At 48.8% G+C, this 15,865-nt stretch overlaps 5 protein-coding genes across 5 annotated transcripts; 3 read left to right on the plus strand and 2 right to left on the minus strand.

The window, feature by feature from the left end:
* Window positions 1-638: 638 nt before the first annotated feature.
* Window positions 639-7,334, plus strand: ASPBRDRAFT_112213 (DNA repair protein SMC6; the record flags this gene model as incomplete). The annotated part of the gene is made up of 16 exons (XM_067616635.1): window positions 639-811; window positions 866-1,385; window positions 1,436-1,663; window positions 1,720-2,271; window positions 2,336-2,425; window positions 2,484-2,749; window positions 2,806-3,462; window positions 3,512-3,587; window positions 3,673-3,769; window positions 3,897-4,026; window positions 4,078-4,126; window positions 4,176-4,277; window positions 5,460-5,545; window positions 5,746-5,818; window positions 5,876-6,472; window positions 6,627-7,334. The coding sequence occupies 16 exons, from the start codon at window positions 639-641 to the stop codon at window positions 7,332-7,334; spliced, it is 4,404 nt and encodes a 1,467-aa protein (XP_067485637.1).
* A 1,793-nt stretch (window positions 7,335-9,127) lies between these two features.
* On the plus strand, window positions 9,128-10,559 carry ASPBRDRAFT_111943 (putative mitochondrial tricarboxylate transporter (Ctp); the record flags this gene model as incomplete). Its single annotated transcript, XM_067616607.1, has 9 exons — window positions 9,128-9,160; window positions 9,224-9,278; window positions 9,335-9,355; window positions 9,413-9,544; window positions 9,625-9,772; window positions 9,879-10,136; window positions 10,200-10,235; window positions 10,294-10,446; window positions 10,502-10,559. 9 exons carry the CDS (start codon window positions 9,128-9,130, stop codon window positions 10,557-10,559), a joined length of 894 nt encoding a protein of 297 aa, XP_067485638.1.
* A 166-nt stretch (window positions 10,560-10,725) lies between these two features.
* Window positions 10,726-12,136, minus strand: ASPBRDRAFT_168193 (putative mitochondrial translation release factor (RF-1); the record flags this gene model as incomplete). The annotated part of the gene is made up of 3 exons (XM_067619639.1): window positions 10,726-11,745; window positions 11,798-11,967; window positions 12,034-12,136. The coding sequence occupies 3 exons, from the start codon at window positions 12,134-12,136 to the stop codon at window positions 10,726-10,728; spliced, it is 1,293 nt and encodes a 430-aa protein (XP_067485639.1).
* Window positions 12,137-12,367: 231 nt separating this feature from the next.
* On the plus strand, window positions 12,368-14,599 carry ASPBRDRAFT_37640 (DnaJ and TPR domain protein). Its single transcript, XM_067623770.1, has 2 exons — window positions 12,368-13,597; window positions 13,673-14,599. Exons 1-2 carry the CDS (start codon window positions 12,620-12,622, stop codon window positions 14,258-14,260), a joined length of 1,566 nt encoding a protein of 521 aa, XP_067485640.1. The 5' UTR covers window positions 12,368-12,619; the 3' UTR covers window positions 14,261-14,599.
* On the minus strand, window positions 14,519-15,541 carry ASPBRDRAFT_51146 (protein-L-isoaspartate O-methyltransferase; the record flags this gene model as incomplete). Its single annotated transcript, XM_067626673.1, has 2 exons — window positions 14,519-15,136; window positions 15,374-15,541. 2 exons carry the CDS (start codon window positions 15,539-15,541, stop codon window positions 14,519-14,521), a joined length of 786 nt encoding a protein of 261 aa, XP_067485641.1.
* Window positions 15,542-15,865: the final 324 nt, after the last annotated feature.

Below are 15,865 nucleotides of genomic sequence, written 5' to 3' on the forward strand. Positions count from 1 at the left end.
GCCTTAATTGGACTCCATTCGGTCACGTGTAACTAAGACGCGGCGCGACGACGCGACTTATCAATATCCGATAAGCCTTAAACACGAAACAAAGATGGGCACAGTTCTTTCAGTTTGAGCGGCTAACCAACCAAGTAGTGAGTGAAAGAGAGCCATCTGATTCTTTGTCGACCGATTTTATTTTAAGTTGAGCGTTCCCTCGTCTTCCCACTTCTACTCAGTCTATATGCTATGGCCAGTCGTGATCCTGATACTTCGGCCGCCTTTCCTCGATGCCGTCAATGAAACGCTCTCAGACGTCTCTAGAGCCTTCGGACTCGGGTGATGAAAATACTAGCAGCTCTTCACCTTCGGTATGTGGCAGCTTTATCTAATTAGTAAAGCCACTAACTCGGACGAACTAGCCAAAACGTCCTCGTAGGACTAACAGTCCTTCAGAAGGGAGCACTGCAGACAGCGAGAATGGGGTTGAAGGAATGAGAGTCCGATCCCTTACTCAGGCCCTTGATAATGACGACGAGGATGAACTTGAACTACAGGCCACCCAGGTCATTCAAGAAAAATATTCGCTTACTACTGATGAACCAAATATCCCTGCCGAGCATGGTATATTGGAGCGTGTTGAATGTTACAATTTCATGTGCCATGATCATTTCTATGTTGACCTAGGCCCTTTAATTAACTTTATCGTGGGCAAAAATGGTAGCGGCAAGAGTGCTGTTCTCACGGCCATTACTCTTTGCTTGGGTGGTAAGGCATCTACTACCAATCGAGGCCAGAGTTTGAAAAGCTTCATCAAGGAAGGCAAAGAGTAGGTAATACGAAACCCCTCTCACATGAAGCGAGGTCTAATATTGCAATGAAGGCATGCAACCATTGTCGTACGAATCAAGAACCAAGGAGACGGCGCCTATATGCCAGATGATTATGGCAAATTTATCACTATAGAGCGCCACTTTTCCAGAAATGGTACGAGTGGGTTCAAGATCAGATCAGAAAACGGCCGTATCATGTCCACCAAGAAGTCAGAGCTCGATGCCATCATTGACTATTTCACTTTGCAGTTTGACAACCCAATGAACGTTCTCTCCCAGGATATGGCTCGCCAGTTTATTGGCTCATCAAGTCCTAGTGAAAAGTACAAGTTTTTTGTGAAGGGTGTCCAACTCGAGCAACTCGATCAAGATTACCGGTTAATTGAGGAATCCGGTGACCAAATCGAGGAGAAACTGAGGGGTCGGGAACAAGATATCGCGATCTTGCAAAGTCGGAAGGAAACCGCGAAACGAAAGCTTGACATTTCCAACCAACATGACTCTCTGCGGAACCGGATCAGGAATGTCCGAAATCAAATGGCCTGGGCTCAGGTTGAGGAACAAGAAAGGGTATCCAATATCTCCTCCAGATTCTGCATTGCGTTTCTGACAGCGAACAGATAAGGGACTCTCTGGACGAAGAACTCCTCGTGACGGGCAACCAAATCGCAGCTGATGAAGCTGCTTTGAGCAATTTTGATGCTACTATAAGCGCAGCTGCAGCTGAGCTTGAGGCCGCTACGGGATCTGTTCTCCAGGCCAATGCGAAGCGAGGCCAGGCTCAAGAGGAGAAAGACGAAATTCAAGCGAGATGGGATGCACAAATGACTGAGCGTCATGGACTGCAGGTATGATCATTAAGCACCTTGCGTTCACATGACGGGCTTTCTAATGTTAAGTGTAGGCCGAACAACGCCGGATTAGAGAATATCTCAAGGCAGCAGAAGAAAGAATAGCCACTATCCAACGAGACATTGACGAAGAGAATCGGCGTTTAGCTGAGATTAGCGGCGGTAGCTTTACTCGAAAGCAGGAGGAACTTGAGCGAGCAAAAGAGGAAGCCTCCCGCGCCCGTGCTCAGTATGAGGAGCATAGTAGCGACCGTGACCGTCTTTCTCAGGACATAAACGTAGCTGAAAAGGAAGTTCAGGCGGCTATAGTGCCACTCGAGAAACTTAGGGCCGATGTGGAGGAGGCTGAGTCGCTCTTGTCAACCCTGAAAAGACAAGGGGGTCCACAAAATTCTGGTTTCCACGAGAGAATGCCAACCCTCTTGAAAGCCATCGAACAGGAACGTTCCTTTAGTAGTCGTCCTGTCGGGCCTCTTGGTCATCATGTACGCCTGCTGAAGCCGGAATGGTCTTCAATTCTGGAAAATGCGTTTGGCACAACTTTGAACAGCTTTGTGGTAACTTCACCTAGAGACTCAAAAATCCTCTTCGAAATCATGAGGAGAGTTAACTGGTGAGTGTTCTCATATCCCCGACACACTTGGACTTTCTGACAGTGCCGAAAGCGAGTGCCCAGTTCTTATAGGAAACGATAAACATATCAATACTGCCGGCAATGAACCCGATCCCCAATACGATACAGCCTTGCGAATCCTTGAGGTCAGGATTTCTTGCTGGTGCTATTATGAGAAGACTTGTCGAACTAACTGGCTTCTAGTTTGATAACGAGTGGGTTCGTGGGCAGCTGATCATTAACCATCACATAGAAAAGATGCTGCTTATTGAGAACTTAGAAGAAGCATCTTCTGTTCTCTTTGATGGGCAACAGCCTCGAAATGTGAAACGTTGTTATTGCATTGACCAAACAAACAGACGCAGGGGTATCCATCTTTCTTTCAGCAGGACTGGTGAACCAAGTCAGGCACCGGTCCCAGCCTACAAGGGGTCTCCGCGAATGAGATCTGATCGGGAATCTCAAATTAAGTGATTAATATCTATTTTTCTTCAGGCCCCGCTCCTAGCGCTAACGACTTCCCTAGAGTACAGCAGAGTGTAGTAGCAGACCTAAAGAAAGACCTTAGCCGTCACGAACAAGGACTTCGGTCTGCTCGGTCTCGGCTGGAAAGCTGCAAGCAAGCCCGTGTGAGACACGAACGAAAGTTAAACGAACTACGAATTGCAGCACAGACAATGGAAGACCATGTCGAAGAGTTGATCGATGCACTCGAAAGGGAAGCTCCCAAGGATGGGCGTCTTGACACGCTTCGGACCACACTCCAAGAGGCGGAAGAGGAAAAGCGCGTCACTGAAGGATCTCTGAATGACGCCACTGATGCTATGGAGGCCATGATGAAGACATTGAAAGCAATTAAGCAAGAGCTCGCAGCCAAAGACGCTGAGATCGCCATCGTACAGGAAGAGCTCAAAGTTGCTCAGGATGTGGAACGCAGGGTTGATGAAGAGCGCCGAAAGAAAATAAATGATAAAAACGCAGCAACGGAAAGGATAGAGGACCGCAAGCGGGACAGGGACAGAGTCAAGAACAAGCGAGAAGAGATCGAGGCCCGTATCCTTGACTTCAGCCGAAAAGCGAGTATCATTTGTGATCGAGTTGCCATTGAGGAAGGTGAAACTGCGGCTAGTCTGGACAGAAAGCTCGAACGACTTCACAACGACATCAAGCGCTACGAGCAACAGTCAGTATGATGATCAGCCTACAAGCACACCCCGCTAAATATTTCTTAGGTTGGGAGCATCTCGCGATGAATTACTTGTTGAGGTCACAAAGGCTAACGAGGCCTATGATCGGGCTTTGAAGCAAGTGGAGGAATTTAGATTATTGGCTGAAGTACGTGCAACCCTTTCCCCTTTCTGATGAAACATCCAGTTGCTGACATATAATCAAGGTTCTCAAGGCGACACTGAAACTCCGCAAGAACCGCTGGCTAATCTTTCGATCACACATTTCATCCCGTGCCAAAGCACAATTCACATACCTTCTGAGTGAAAGAAGCTTCCGAGGTCGGCTTCTGACCGACCATGAGGGCAAGCTTCTGGACTTACAAGTATGTTTGTTCTTGACCGTTATTCTTGCCGAGGTACCCTAACAGCGCTTCGTAGGTGGAACCAGACATCACAAAAGACAGCGCCGGTCGTGGTGCGAAGACGCTTTCTGGCGGTGAGAAGTCATTTTCTCAGGTATGCCTGTTATTGGCATTGTGGGAGGCTATGGGGTCTCCAATCCGCTGCTTGGATGAATTGTAAGTTTTCTGCTCTCTAAAACAGGCCCTATAGCTGACACAAGTTTGTAGCGATGTGTACATGGATCACATTAACAGGAAGATGGCTATCGATATGCTTGTATGTCGGACTTTTCCCGCTCAATCAGTACGTGCTAATGGGCCTATAGATGCTAGCTGCTAGACGGTCGATAGGACGGCAGTTTATACTTATTACCCCCGGGTCAAGAGCAGAAATTACTCTGGCGCCTGACGTCTGTGTAAAGGAGTACGTATGTGAACGAGCTTGTTTGAATTACAGCTAATATGGCCCCTATAGGTTGGCAGAGCCCGAGAGGGGTCAAACAAGACTGACATTTGCACGGTAACCTTCAGTGCTGTTGCAGCACTGGGCTCCGTTTCCCACCCTATCTTCACTCAGACTATCTGTTCTCTATCACTCTTCGGCGCTTTGGTCCGGTTCTCTCTACCTCACCGTTATTCCTGGTTTTGCATCCATCAATGACTTTCATCTACTTCCTGAACACTTGCATGCAGTAGCTAGCTACCATCTTTCTCCCTTAGTAGACCGGGAGCGTCGTAGCCTGGGCACAGAACACTATCGCATTGGCTATACTTGCTTGCATCACTACATATATAAGGATAAGGTGGTCTTCCGCTTTGAGAGAAGATCAAGTTCGTAACCTCAATGGCAGAGAATCTGGAGAACGGGGTGTAACCGGCAGCATGTCAAGCCTAAGTTCTCGCCAAGCTATGGATCTAATCTTGAACGAGATAGTTGAAAGGTTAGGCCAGGAATGAACTCGGTTTTCGGCGTATTGGACCCGGCGTGGTCAGGTCAATGCGGTGTGGAGTAGTTAGCTACCGCCTACATATGTCCCAGATATGCCTAGGTACCTTAAGTAAGACTACCACATGACCCGTGCTGCGGAAGCTGGTGTCCCGTATTTATGGGTATGATGCGTATTATTCACCACTCACACTACCACATTGAAGTTTTCCATCCTCTTTCCACTTCACACTTTATGATAAGCCATTCGCCTCTCACTCAGTGCGATCCAATTTCGTCAAACAAGTTTCCTTAACCTTTCCCAACATCTACATTCAGGAACCCGCTACTCATACGTCCGAATTGCTCGAATAGCAGCCCACATCCGTGGCACCCAGTTGTATCTTCCCGAGTTTCGTTCCTGACATCCAACCAAACGGCCCACACACAGGCACTTCACATTAGGTCGCTATCAAGTCTCTATTCGACGACTCAATCACCAGAGACCCCTTACATACATCCTTGTCTCTTTCTCCTCTTACTCCCACTCTTTCCCATTCTGGTTCGGCTCCAAGCGGCCTCATTAATCGGGAACGAAAGCACAATCTTTGCATCCGGCCAACTCATTCATCACGTTGTCCACCCAACTGCCGGTCTTCTCAAAGATAGGATTTCCCAGCAAAAGTACTTTGACTTACATCAATCTATTTATAAGATCACACAGGCTAATCTAATCCAGACTTTAGTCGAGCTAGGGATCATCTCTGTCCCGTCATCGCATTTGAGTGTCCGGCAACAAATCAGTTGAAACAAACAATTAACCCCACCCGAATCCCAACATCATCTCTTCTTACATCTGATCACCATGACCGACGCTTTAGCCTCTCAGCTGAATAACACTACTTTAGGGTACACCCACTGTCGCACGCTGGTTGATCCAATATGATAAGGCTAACTTGAACATTTCGAAGGGATGCAAGCTCAGACGCGAAGTGGAAGGAGCAATTGAACGTCCCTGCCAAAGATGCAAGGCCTCAAACTGAGGTTCGTCAGATTGAGTTCAATTGATGAAAATGTTAATCGTAAACTAATGCGGCTCAGGATGTGACTGCTACGAAAGGCTTAGAGTTCGAAGACTTTTATATCAAACGCGAACTAATGATGGGTATATTCGAAGCTGGTTTCGAAAAGCCCTCTCCAATTCAGGAAGAGACGATACCAGTCGCTCTTACAGGGAGAGATATATTGGCGCGGGCCAAGAATGGCACCGGAAAAACAGCAGCTTTCGTTATTCCTACCTTGGAGCGAATCAATCCTAAAAGCACCAAGACACAGGCCCTTATCCTCGTTCCTACAAGAGAGCTGGCGCTCCAAACGTCACATGTCTGCAAAACCCTGGGAAAGCATCTTGGTATCAATGTCATGGTCACCACAGGAGGTACTGGCTTGATGGATGACATTATTCGGCTGAACGACGCAGTCCATATCCTCGTCGGAACTCCAGGAAGAGTCCTTGACCTGGCCAGCAAAGGAGTTGCTGACCTCTCCGAGTGTCCTACATTTGTTATGGATGAGGCTGATAAATTGCTGTCACCTGAATTCACGCCAGTCATCGAGCAACTGCTATCATTCCATCCTAAAGACCGCCAGGTAATGCTCTTCAGCGCCACCTTCCCACTTATTGTGAAGTCATTCAAGGTATGGTTCAGACACAAAAGATCTTACAACTTTCCTCGTGGATACTGATGTCTTCTAGGACAAACACATGCGCAATCCATACGAGATCAATCTCATGGACGAACTCACTCTCCGCGGAATCACGCAGTATTATGCTTTTGTGGAGGAAAAGCAGAAAGTCCACTGCCTGAATACACTCTTCTCCAAATTACAAATTAACCAATCAATAATCTTCTGCAATTCCACCAACCGCGTCGAATTGCTCGCGAAGAAGATAACCGAATTAGGTTATTCTTGCTTCTACTCGCATGCCAGAATGCTTCAGCAGCATCGCAATCGGGTATTCCACGATTTCAGGAATGGTGTTTGCCGGAACCTTGTTTGCTCGGATCTGTTAACTCGAGGTATTGACATTCAAGCCGTCAATGTCGTCATAAACTTTGATTTTCCGAAGAACGCTGAGACTTACCTACACCGCATTGGTCGATCTGGTCGCTTTGGACATCTTGGTCTTGCTATCAACCTCATCAATTGGGAAGATCGGTTCAATTTGTACAAGATCGAGCAGGAACTTGGAACTGAAATCCAGCCGATCCCGCAGAACATCGACAAGAAGCTTTATGTCTATGACTCCCCGGACACAATTCCACGCCCTATTTCCAACCCATCCCAGCCTCAGATTACTGCCCCGGCCGCGAATGCGAACATTGGGGAGCGTCGTCACCATCACCATACGAATGGTGGGCAGTACCAATATGGTAGGGGTCGGGGCTCTTATCGCGGAGGCCGTGGACAAGGCCAGCGTCGCAACATGCAGAACGAAACCAAGTTCGGCACTCAAGGACAGTCGAGCGGCAAGTCCCACCCGACACAGGTGTCATAGAACAGCCACAGGGGCCTGTGCTTCTCTGTCTTTTATCATTCCGCTTTCTAATCATATCTTGCACATTTCTTTGCCTTTCTTCATTATTTTCAAGTTCAATGTTCTGTTCGCTTCTTGCCAGTCCTTCTTTCTTTCTTTCTATTTTCCTTCTTTTTTTCCTTCAACCTCTCCCAGGTCGTTCATCGTTCGGGGATTCTAGGTTATATGTGACTACGGTAGCTTGTTTCAAGCACATTTTACAAATGCATCCTTTCTGTCATTGTTGTTGCACTCCCTTATGCGATATCACATCAACTATGATCTATGATAACGTTTGAAGAACTGTACTATAACGCATGCTCTTCCTCTTCTCCCCGTTCCGTGTACCTTTTCGACCGCCCTTCTTCACCCTTCCTACCATCTTATTCTATACCCTACTTTCCCTCCTTTTCAGGTTCGCCACGCCAAAAAATTGATGTACCTGCATTGGCCGGTATGCATTTGGTAGGGTGAGCACCATTACTTGCCTTTTGTCTTCCTTCCATGTACATATTTTCTTCTGCGCCACACCAGATGATTTGATTTGCGGTTTCAGGGCGTTTCCGGGCTTCATTGTCGTTCAGTTCTTCTCTTGGCGTCTGAAGGTCACTTTTAACTAACAGGTAGGTGTTTACTGGTCAATTTCTATAGCCGCGCGGCTATCTCGTCATTGCATATGAGCTATACGACTTCTGATCATAGCGTGATTGATGCGCCGAGTTGCAATGTCCATTCTCAACTTGCCTATGCACCTTGACTCAGTCATGACTACAACGGTCTGCGCAAATTCTAGTCTGCGATTTGCATTCGGCGCACTGCTTTAAAGGAGTTTGTTATACTTGTGGCTTTATACCTGGGCCGCTTTTGGACTGAGTGGTCTGGCCCTTTATCTCACGCGTCGCCTCCACTCGACCAATCACTCAGCAGTACGTCCACCGCATAAACATCTCAGGTGACATTGTTCATCGTCTGCTGATTGGCGTCTCTGAAGTACAGCAGTGGCTCGACGTTTGTTTAGTCAGAAGGCACACTAGAACCTGTTTTGTGTGCACCGACTAGTGACTCGATCTAGCATTTCAAATATTCCCTGGCATCGGTGGCAGGATTATCAAAAATAGCTGGGAGGGAGTGGAGGGATGCAGAAGAGTCTGTACATGTTATGTTCATGGGCTAAATGGGTGGGGACTTTGCAGGTTGAAGAGGGAATATAACAAACAAACAAAAAAGAAAGGAAGGAAGGAAAGACAGAAAGAGGAATGAAAATGGGGAAGAGAAAAAGAAAAACGAAGGAGAAGTGAAAGGGGAAAAAAGAAAAAAAGGAAAAAAAAAAAGAAAAAAAGAAAAAAGATCAAACAAATAGGAAAAGCCCAGGGAGTGATTGATGCCGCCGCGTCTTCTCGATCTTCGGGCACTCCATGGCGATCAAGCTTACAATCTATGTAGTGCCTAGCGGAATGCAATTCTTAGTCCCTGGGAAACAACCAAAGTCAATCCAATAAATGTGAACGTATACCAGAAATTACAACAGTGCTTGGGGGCGACGTATCGATCCTGTCAGGGGGAAAGTGGTGGGTGGTACTACGAAGCCCAGTTTAAGCTTAATTGATAACACTCACTAATTACCTAAGGTCTACCCCACGTACCGGGTGCGTTGCGGGAGTTGCTCCCGCCGAACCCCGTATCACTAGTATGACTCGTAGTGCTGAGCGTCTCCCAGCGAATAGTGAACCAAACAGGCTCCCTGCCACACCGGTCCTGCAACAGATACCCTGCCAATGGCAACCTCCGAGAACGATAAGAGGCCCAAGGTTTGCTGCTACTCTCTTAATATGCCAGCCATTCACCAGACTTTTTTCCTAACAAAGTATTAGCCCAGCAGCCTGCGGTCCATTATTGCAGGCTCTACTGCCGGTGCGGTCGAGATCGGTAACCACCCTCTCATCTTCGGTTAATATAACTACTGCTTGCTAATTCGACGGCAGCAATTACCTACCCGGCCGAATGTAAGACCTAATTCAGACTCGACGTCCCGATTGTCATTTAACACCTGGCGCGCCTAGTTGCGAAAACCCGCTCCCAGCTCAATCGCAGATTACCGGATGCAAAGAAACTCCCATGGCCACCATTTGGAGCACAATGGTACGCTGGGTGCACAACTTTAATTATAGGAAATTCTCTTAAGGCAGGAATTCGTGAGTCCATCCTGTTTCACGCTACCAAAACGACTTTCTAGCCGTATAGTAGCTTATGCTGAGATCAAATTCCATCAAAGGGTTTGTCGCTTTCGATTGGTTGAAATCGCTTCTGCAGGATGAAAATGGCCAGATCTCTGGACCAAGAACAGTCATTGCAGGTTTTGGCGCAGGGTTTACGGAGTCTCTGCTAGCCGTTACTCCATTCGAAAGCATCAAGACACAATTGTTCGTTAAGTTCACACCCCTCATCATACCATCGCAGCAGGCTAGAGCTTCTTCTGTGGATTGTACAAATAGGACTAAATCTATACGATGTCACCAAAACCCGCAGGATCGATGATCGCAAATCACAAAATCCTCGCATGCGTGGATTCCTACATGGCAGTAAGGTGATTTTCCAGGAGCGAGGTGTTCGCGGGTTTTTCCAAGGCTTCGTCCCTACGACTGCACGACAGGCTGCCAACTCCGCCACTAGATTTTCGAGCTACACAATGTTGAAGCAAATGGCTCAGGGCTACGTCGCTCCAGGTGAAAAGTTGGGAACCGCAAGCACCTTCGCCCTGGGAGGCATTGCAGGCCTTATCACTGTGTACGCCTGCCCTACCCCTCGGACATTGCTTACAACCATAATACTGAGACTCTTGTGTGGTAGCTATGTTACACAACCTCTTGATACTGTCAAGACAAGGTATGTATCAAGCAGCTTGGGGAATACAGTTCGGGACAGCCGTACTCTGACACAACAGCAGGATGCAATCGCTGGAAGCCAGCAAGAACTACAAGAACAGTTTTGTCTGCGCTGCACGTATTTTCAAGGACGAGGGTTTCTTCACCTTCTGGTCTGGTGCTGTCCCGCGGCTAGCGAGATTAATCATGAGTGGAGGCATAGTGTTTACGATGTTCGTGCCACAGAACTCTTCCCGCTGAGTGTGCATGCGACTAATCCTCTCACAGGTATGAGAAGACCATGGATGCTTTGGATGGTCTCGACCCGGAAAGGCGGTACCTTTGAAGGGGTGAGCCCTTATTAGTAGGTGCGACACATCAAGGATGGTGAGAAGAACCATTATTATTTGGACTGTCCAATGCGTGTGGATTTTTATAGTGTGCCACATTATATGACTGTATCTACATCATGCCCATTAGCGAATAGCTGTCTTCATGGCAATACCCTGACCCTATCGCGGTTGAGCGCGCGGCCCTTCTTTGTCTTGGACTGATTCTTCGGCAGCCATGGCCTCTACTTCGCGCTCGACGAGCCATGTCCGTACGCTATCCATTACGGTTTCTAGGCCCTCACCACCATCAAGGATACTATCCAGATTATGTATGGTGAGGCCGCTGCGATGGTCGGTGCAACGATTCTGGCCGTAATTATAAGTCCGGATCTTGTCACCGCGTCCCATTCGAGAAACACCACCCATTGCTCCTCTCCTTAGTTTGACCAACTCCTGTTCTCGGGCTTCTCGTCTTGCTTCGGCTAGTCTCGCCCGTAAAATCTGCCAAGCCTTCTTCCGATTGGCATGTTGGGAACGTGAATCTTGCATAGAGACAACGGTACCCGTCGGTATATGGGTCAGCCGAATAGCTGATTCGGTTTTGTTGACATGCTGACCGCCCGCGCCACCGGCTCGCATCTTCTCTGTGCGAACCTCTTGAGGGTCCACATAGTAGTCACTGTTTGGGTCCTCGAAATTGAGTGAACTATCCAGGCCACTCCCGGAGTCCGGAAAACTAGGCAGTATCATCACACTAACGGCACTGGTATGTGTGCGGCCTTTGGCCTCAGTAGCGGGAACCCTCTGTACTCTATGAACACCCGACTCCGTTCTCAGGACGTCATAGGCCCCATCTGCGTCAATTTCTAGGACCGCTTCGCTCAGCCGATCTTGCGCAGGGCCGTCTGCGACCTCCTGTTTTATGAGGCTATACCTGAAACCACGACGTGAGCAGAAGGCGATGTACATTCTCAATACCTCAAAAGCAAAAAGACCAGCCTCGTCACCACCTGCGCCGGGGCGTATTTCGAGCAAGCATGGGAGGTCTGCGAAAGGATGACGAGGGATAAGGGCCTTCTTCAGATTATCCGCTATAGCAGGCAGCGTGACCTTGCTGCTCTCCAGATCTTCAACTGCAAGTGACCTCAGCTCAGCATCGGTATCCGGGTCATCAAGCAGGGACAAAAGTTCCGATATAGACTGCAATTTGTCAATAGGGCCCCATACACAAACGCACTGTAGAGCTACACACACTATTTGCGTTCTCCCACTCTTTCAAGGTACTTGCGATTGGTGCAAGTTCACCCACTCGCTTGGCGAGTTTTGCATCAAAAACCTCGGCCAAATGGGAGGAAAGTGTAGAATGTTCATTGGTAAGAGAACGGGCGCGTGCTAATAGGGCTGGCGAAAGGCCTAGAGAATCTGCCTCAGACCGCGTCAGTCTATTGCTTGACTATGAATCAGTGATAGAATGGAGGTATAACACACCAGTCTTCAGGCCACGACGCTGTAGAAACAAACGCGGATTGGAACCAATCCTACCAGCAGACCGCACGAAACATCGAGCGCATAACCACGGCGCGTTGAACATATTCTACTGAGCTGGGGTTAAATAAACCATGCTCGTTGGTCCAGACTCGCGAAAATCCAGCTGCTGGAATCTCGGCTAGGCTCGAATATGCGGAGGTTATGGTATGGTAAGTACGGAGTAGAAGATACGGACGGGATTAGCAGCTCGGCGATACGGGGACCGAACGCGTGGTAATATTACCGTATGTAATGTTGTCGTAAAGGCCAGACTGGAAGAAGATGGCCATGGATCAAGCTTCCTTTTTCCTTCCCCTTCGACGGGAGGACGTTATAGTGTCTGTCCTGCCCGCTGCCGTTGGCATTGTTAATATGTGAAGCGCTTCCCGACCTTTTCAGGGTCCCTCACGTTCTTTTTACCTTGAATCCTCGGTCGTCCATTTCATACTGACTATAAGTCCTAATCTACTATGATATTTGCGCCATAACTAAATACAGCTTCCACCGTCAAAAGTCCCACTCCAGGTGTCTCACGGACTAGATGAACATGCACTTGCCTCTGACATCTCTTACGGTCTTCCTGGCCTTTCTTTCCGCTGGCCATGGCCTGCAGTCGTCACAAATTCCCCCTGACACACCACTATCATCTTTGATCGCTTCTGCAAAAACTCACCTTGCGGGTGGTTCCCCCCGCGAGGCCTTGGTGTACTTTGATGCGGCTGTGTCCAGAGATCCCACGAATTATCTTACGCTCTTTCAGAGAGGTGCTACCCAGTTGTCCCTGGGTAAAAGCTCACTGGCTCTTGAAGACTTCGACCGAGTTCTCCAACTGAAACCAGACTTCGAAAGCGCTCTTCTACAGCGGGCACGACTGAGAGCCAGTTCTGCTGACTGGGCAGGCGCCTTGGATGATCTTGATAAAGCTGGTAAGAAGTCCACGCCAGAGTATCAAGAGCTCCGGGAATCGCGTGATGCTGCGTCTGCCGCTCTGGAAGCGGAAAGTCTCGGAGCCTGGGATGTCTGTGTAAGCCAGGCGAGTGTAGCTCTGTCCAAGGCAACCATGTCTTTGAGCCTGCGGCGAGCTCGAGCGCATTGTCGCTTTGAGACGGGTGAAGCAGAACAGGGAATCAGCGATCTGCTTCACGTGCTACAAATTCACCCGAGCTCCTTGGAGCCCTATCTACAAATATCATCGACACTTTTCTATGCATTGGGGGACACAGACCGCGGTATCTCCCAAATCCGCAAATGTCTGCATTCTGATCCCGATTCAAAACCGTGCAATCGCCTTTACAGAAGGGAGAAGCAGCTTGTAAAGCAGCTGCAAAAATTAGAGGATGCTGTGAATGCGCGAAAACATAATAACGCCATTAATATACTGGTAGGAGTTGGTAATGAAAGCGGTCTCCTCGACGACGTGCAGAAGGATGCTGCACAAGCAAAAGAGGATGGCCTTATCCACCCAAAAGCCCCGAGCAGCCTTTATGCCTCACTCGTCGAACGGACTTGCGAGGTTTTCCGGGAGGTTCGTGGAACACCTTACCCCTGTCCAAAATTACTCTTTCCGAAGTACATGGCTAAATTTTGTCTCAATATCCAGGCGCAAATGCCCAAACGAGCCAGTTCCTACTGCTCTGAGGCTTTGATTTTCGATCCTAATTCTTTACCAGCGCTCCTCTTTGAAAGTCAGAACGCTATTGACGAGGATCGGTTCGATGATGCTATACGGTTGCTAAACCAAGCCAAGGAACACCACTCCAATTCTAGGGAGGTTCAGACCCTGTTGCAGAAAGCTCAAGTTCTACAGAAGCGTTCCAAGCAGAAAGACTACTACAAGGTTTTGGGTGTGGGCCGTGATGCGGACGAGAGGACCATCAAGCGTGCTTATCGGCAGCTTACGAAACAGCATCATCCTGATAAGGCCATAGCCCAGGGCGTTACCAAGGACGAAGCTGAGAAGAAGATGGCCTCGATCAATGAAGCTTACGAGGTACTATCAGATCCTGAATTGCGATCCCGCTATGACAACGGGGATGATCCCAATGACCCCGAGTCACAAAGGGGCAGGCCATTTCAGGGAAGTCCGTTTGGGCCAGGCGGGCAATTTTTCTTCCAGCAGGGCGGTGGCCAGCAGTTCAAGTTCTCAGGTCAGGGCTTTAACTTTCCCGGCGGCTTTCCTTTCCGCTGATGTTGGAATTATGGACTTGCGACTTGTACTTGAATCATTCACCTTTCCTTCTTGTTCCAATCTGTTTCGAGACTAGCAATCATCATGTGTCATAGCCATGCCCTGGTCTGCTAATACAAGATAACACCATTATCAATACCGTATTCAAACACATTTTAGGACTTCAGTTTCAGGATCCCCTGGAACACGTCGATATGTCGATATAGACTGGTTCCATACCCTCCTCTACATTCGTTTCGTCCCTTGCACCAGGGTGGCTTATCTTCCCGGGCGGTCAGTTAAAGGAACGTAGCTAACCTGGAACACCTTTTCTTTGCGGACCGATCCATCCCCTTTTTTATCAACTACCCAAATATACTGTCCACCCCCCAGTCCAAAGCTAGTCCCCTCACCCTCCGCGTCAACGGGAATGAACATTCGCCCTGGTGCGCGGAGCTGCTCGATGAGTACGGGGTGAAGATGATGCGCAGCCGCGCCAACATGGATGGCGTCGTACGGTGCACCTTCTGGCCAGCCCAGACGACCATCGGCGGTAATGAATTTCACCCTTTTAGAATCAAGAAAGCTGCTTCCCGCTTTTGATTTTCGCATGTTTGTCTGTGCCAGTTCCACCAGCTCCGGAATGTGGTCTACACCTATAACCTGGCCATTGGCCTCGCTCGTGGACGAAGGACTCACGACGAGGTTTGCAAGCACATGCGTCAGGTAACCTGAGCCAGATCCGATATCCAGCACACGCGAGCCTGGCTTCAGGTAGTCAATAAGGTATTCACAGGCATGTCCATGCATGTGGGGAGCAGAGATAGTAGCTCCGTGTCCGATGGGCTGCGGTGAATCTGAGTATGGTCTTGAGGGCGCATAGTGGGCGCGATCAACCTTGCACTTTGGTTAGAAACACCATTCCACCCAGTATGCAGCAGGAAGGGTATCTAGTCGGCATGTTCCATTTGGGGAAGGGCATGTGGGTAGAGGTAAAGGAGACAAGGGAAATGTTGACTTTCCCGGGTCTTGAAAGGGGAGGGGGGGCTCGCGGTGATTGTGTCAAGCCAGGGTAATTGCTGGCCGCGAGGTCTTGAGGGTGTATGAGGTTCAGGAATAGGTGCTACTACTCACGCCTAGCATGGCATTCTTCACTCTTTCATTCTTTATCAGGCCCGTCTTGAACAGGTTTTCGATAAGCTCGCTATTCGTGGAGCCGGAGCAATACCACGCCATTGGTGGTGACTTTTTCACAAGCTTCTTGAATGAGGAAGATATACTTATGGGTGTCCTTTTTGGCATGTAGCACACGAAGGGACTGGTTTACGTTGAACCGACGCAGTGGTCAGGGTTCATCTCAGATGTCAGTATTGTGTCTGGCCATTGACCGGGGTCATACAAGGAGGTGCTAGCTGCAGGTAGGTGGTTGTTCACATGAGGATCGTAGCCTTAGGTAGCTATGACGCCATGTTGAACCGCTTCCGATCACGTGTATGTTGCCGGGCCCGGGGGGGTTGAACCTCATCGGAGTGCGCAGGAGGGGGCGCGACGGAAGGATTATGTTTTACTAGTGGGTTTGTATGCGATAGGGAAGCAGACACATTGTATCATGCAGGGGAACTTCGG

The sequence above is a fragment of the Aspergillus brasiliensis genome (genome assembly GCF_001889945.1).
Source record: "Aspergillus brasiliensis CBS 101740 unplaced genomic scaffold ASPBRscaffold_1, whole genome shotgun sequence".
NCBI classification, from domain to species: Eukaryota; Fungi; Ascomycota; class Eurotiomycetes; order Eurotiales; family Aspergillaceae; genus Aspergillus; species Aspergillus brasiliensis.

What these genes read in the sequence shown, in the direction of transcription:
- ASPBRDRAFT_37640 (XM_067623770.1), top strand. Translation starts at nt 12,620, where the DNA reads ATGCACTTGCCTCTGACATCTCTTACGGTCTTCCTGGCCTTTCTTTCC. An exon ending in CTTGCGAGGTTTTCCGGGAG is followed by an intron (nt 13,598 to 13,672) that starts GTTCGTGGAACA and finishes CTCAATATCCAG; the next exon opens with GCGCAAATGCCCAAACGAGC.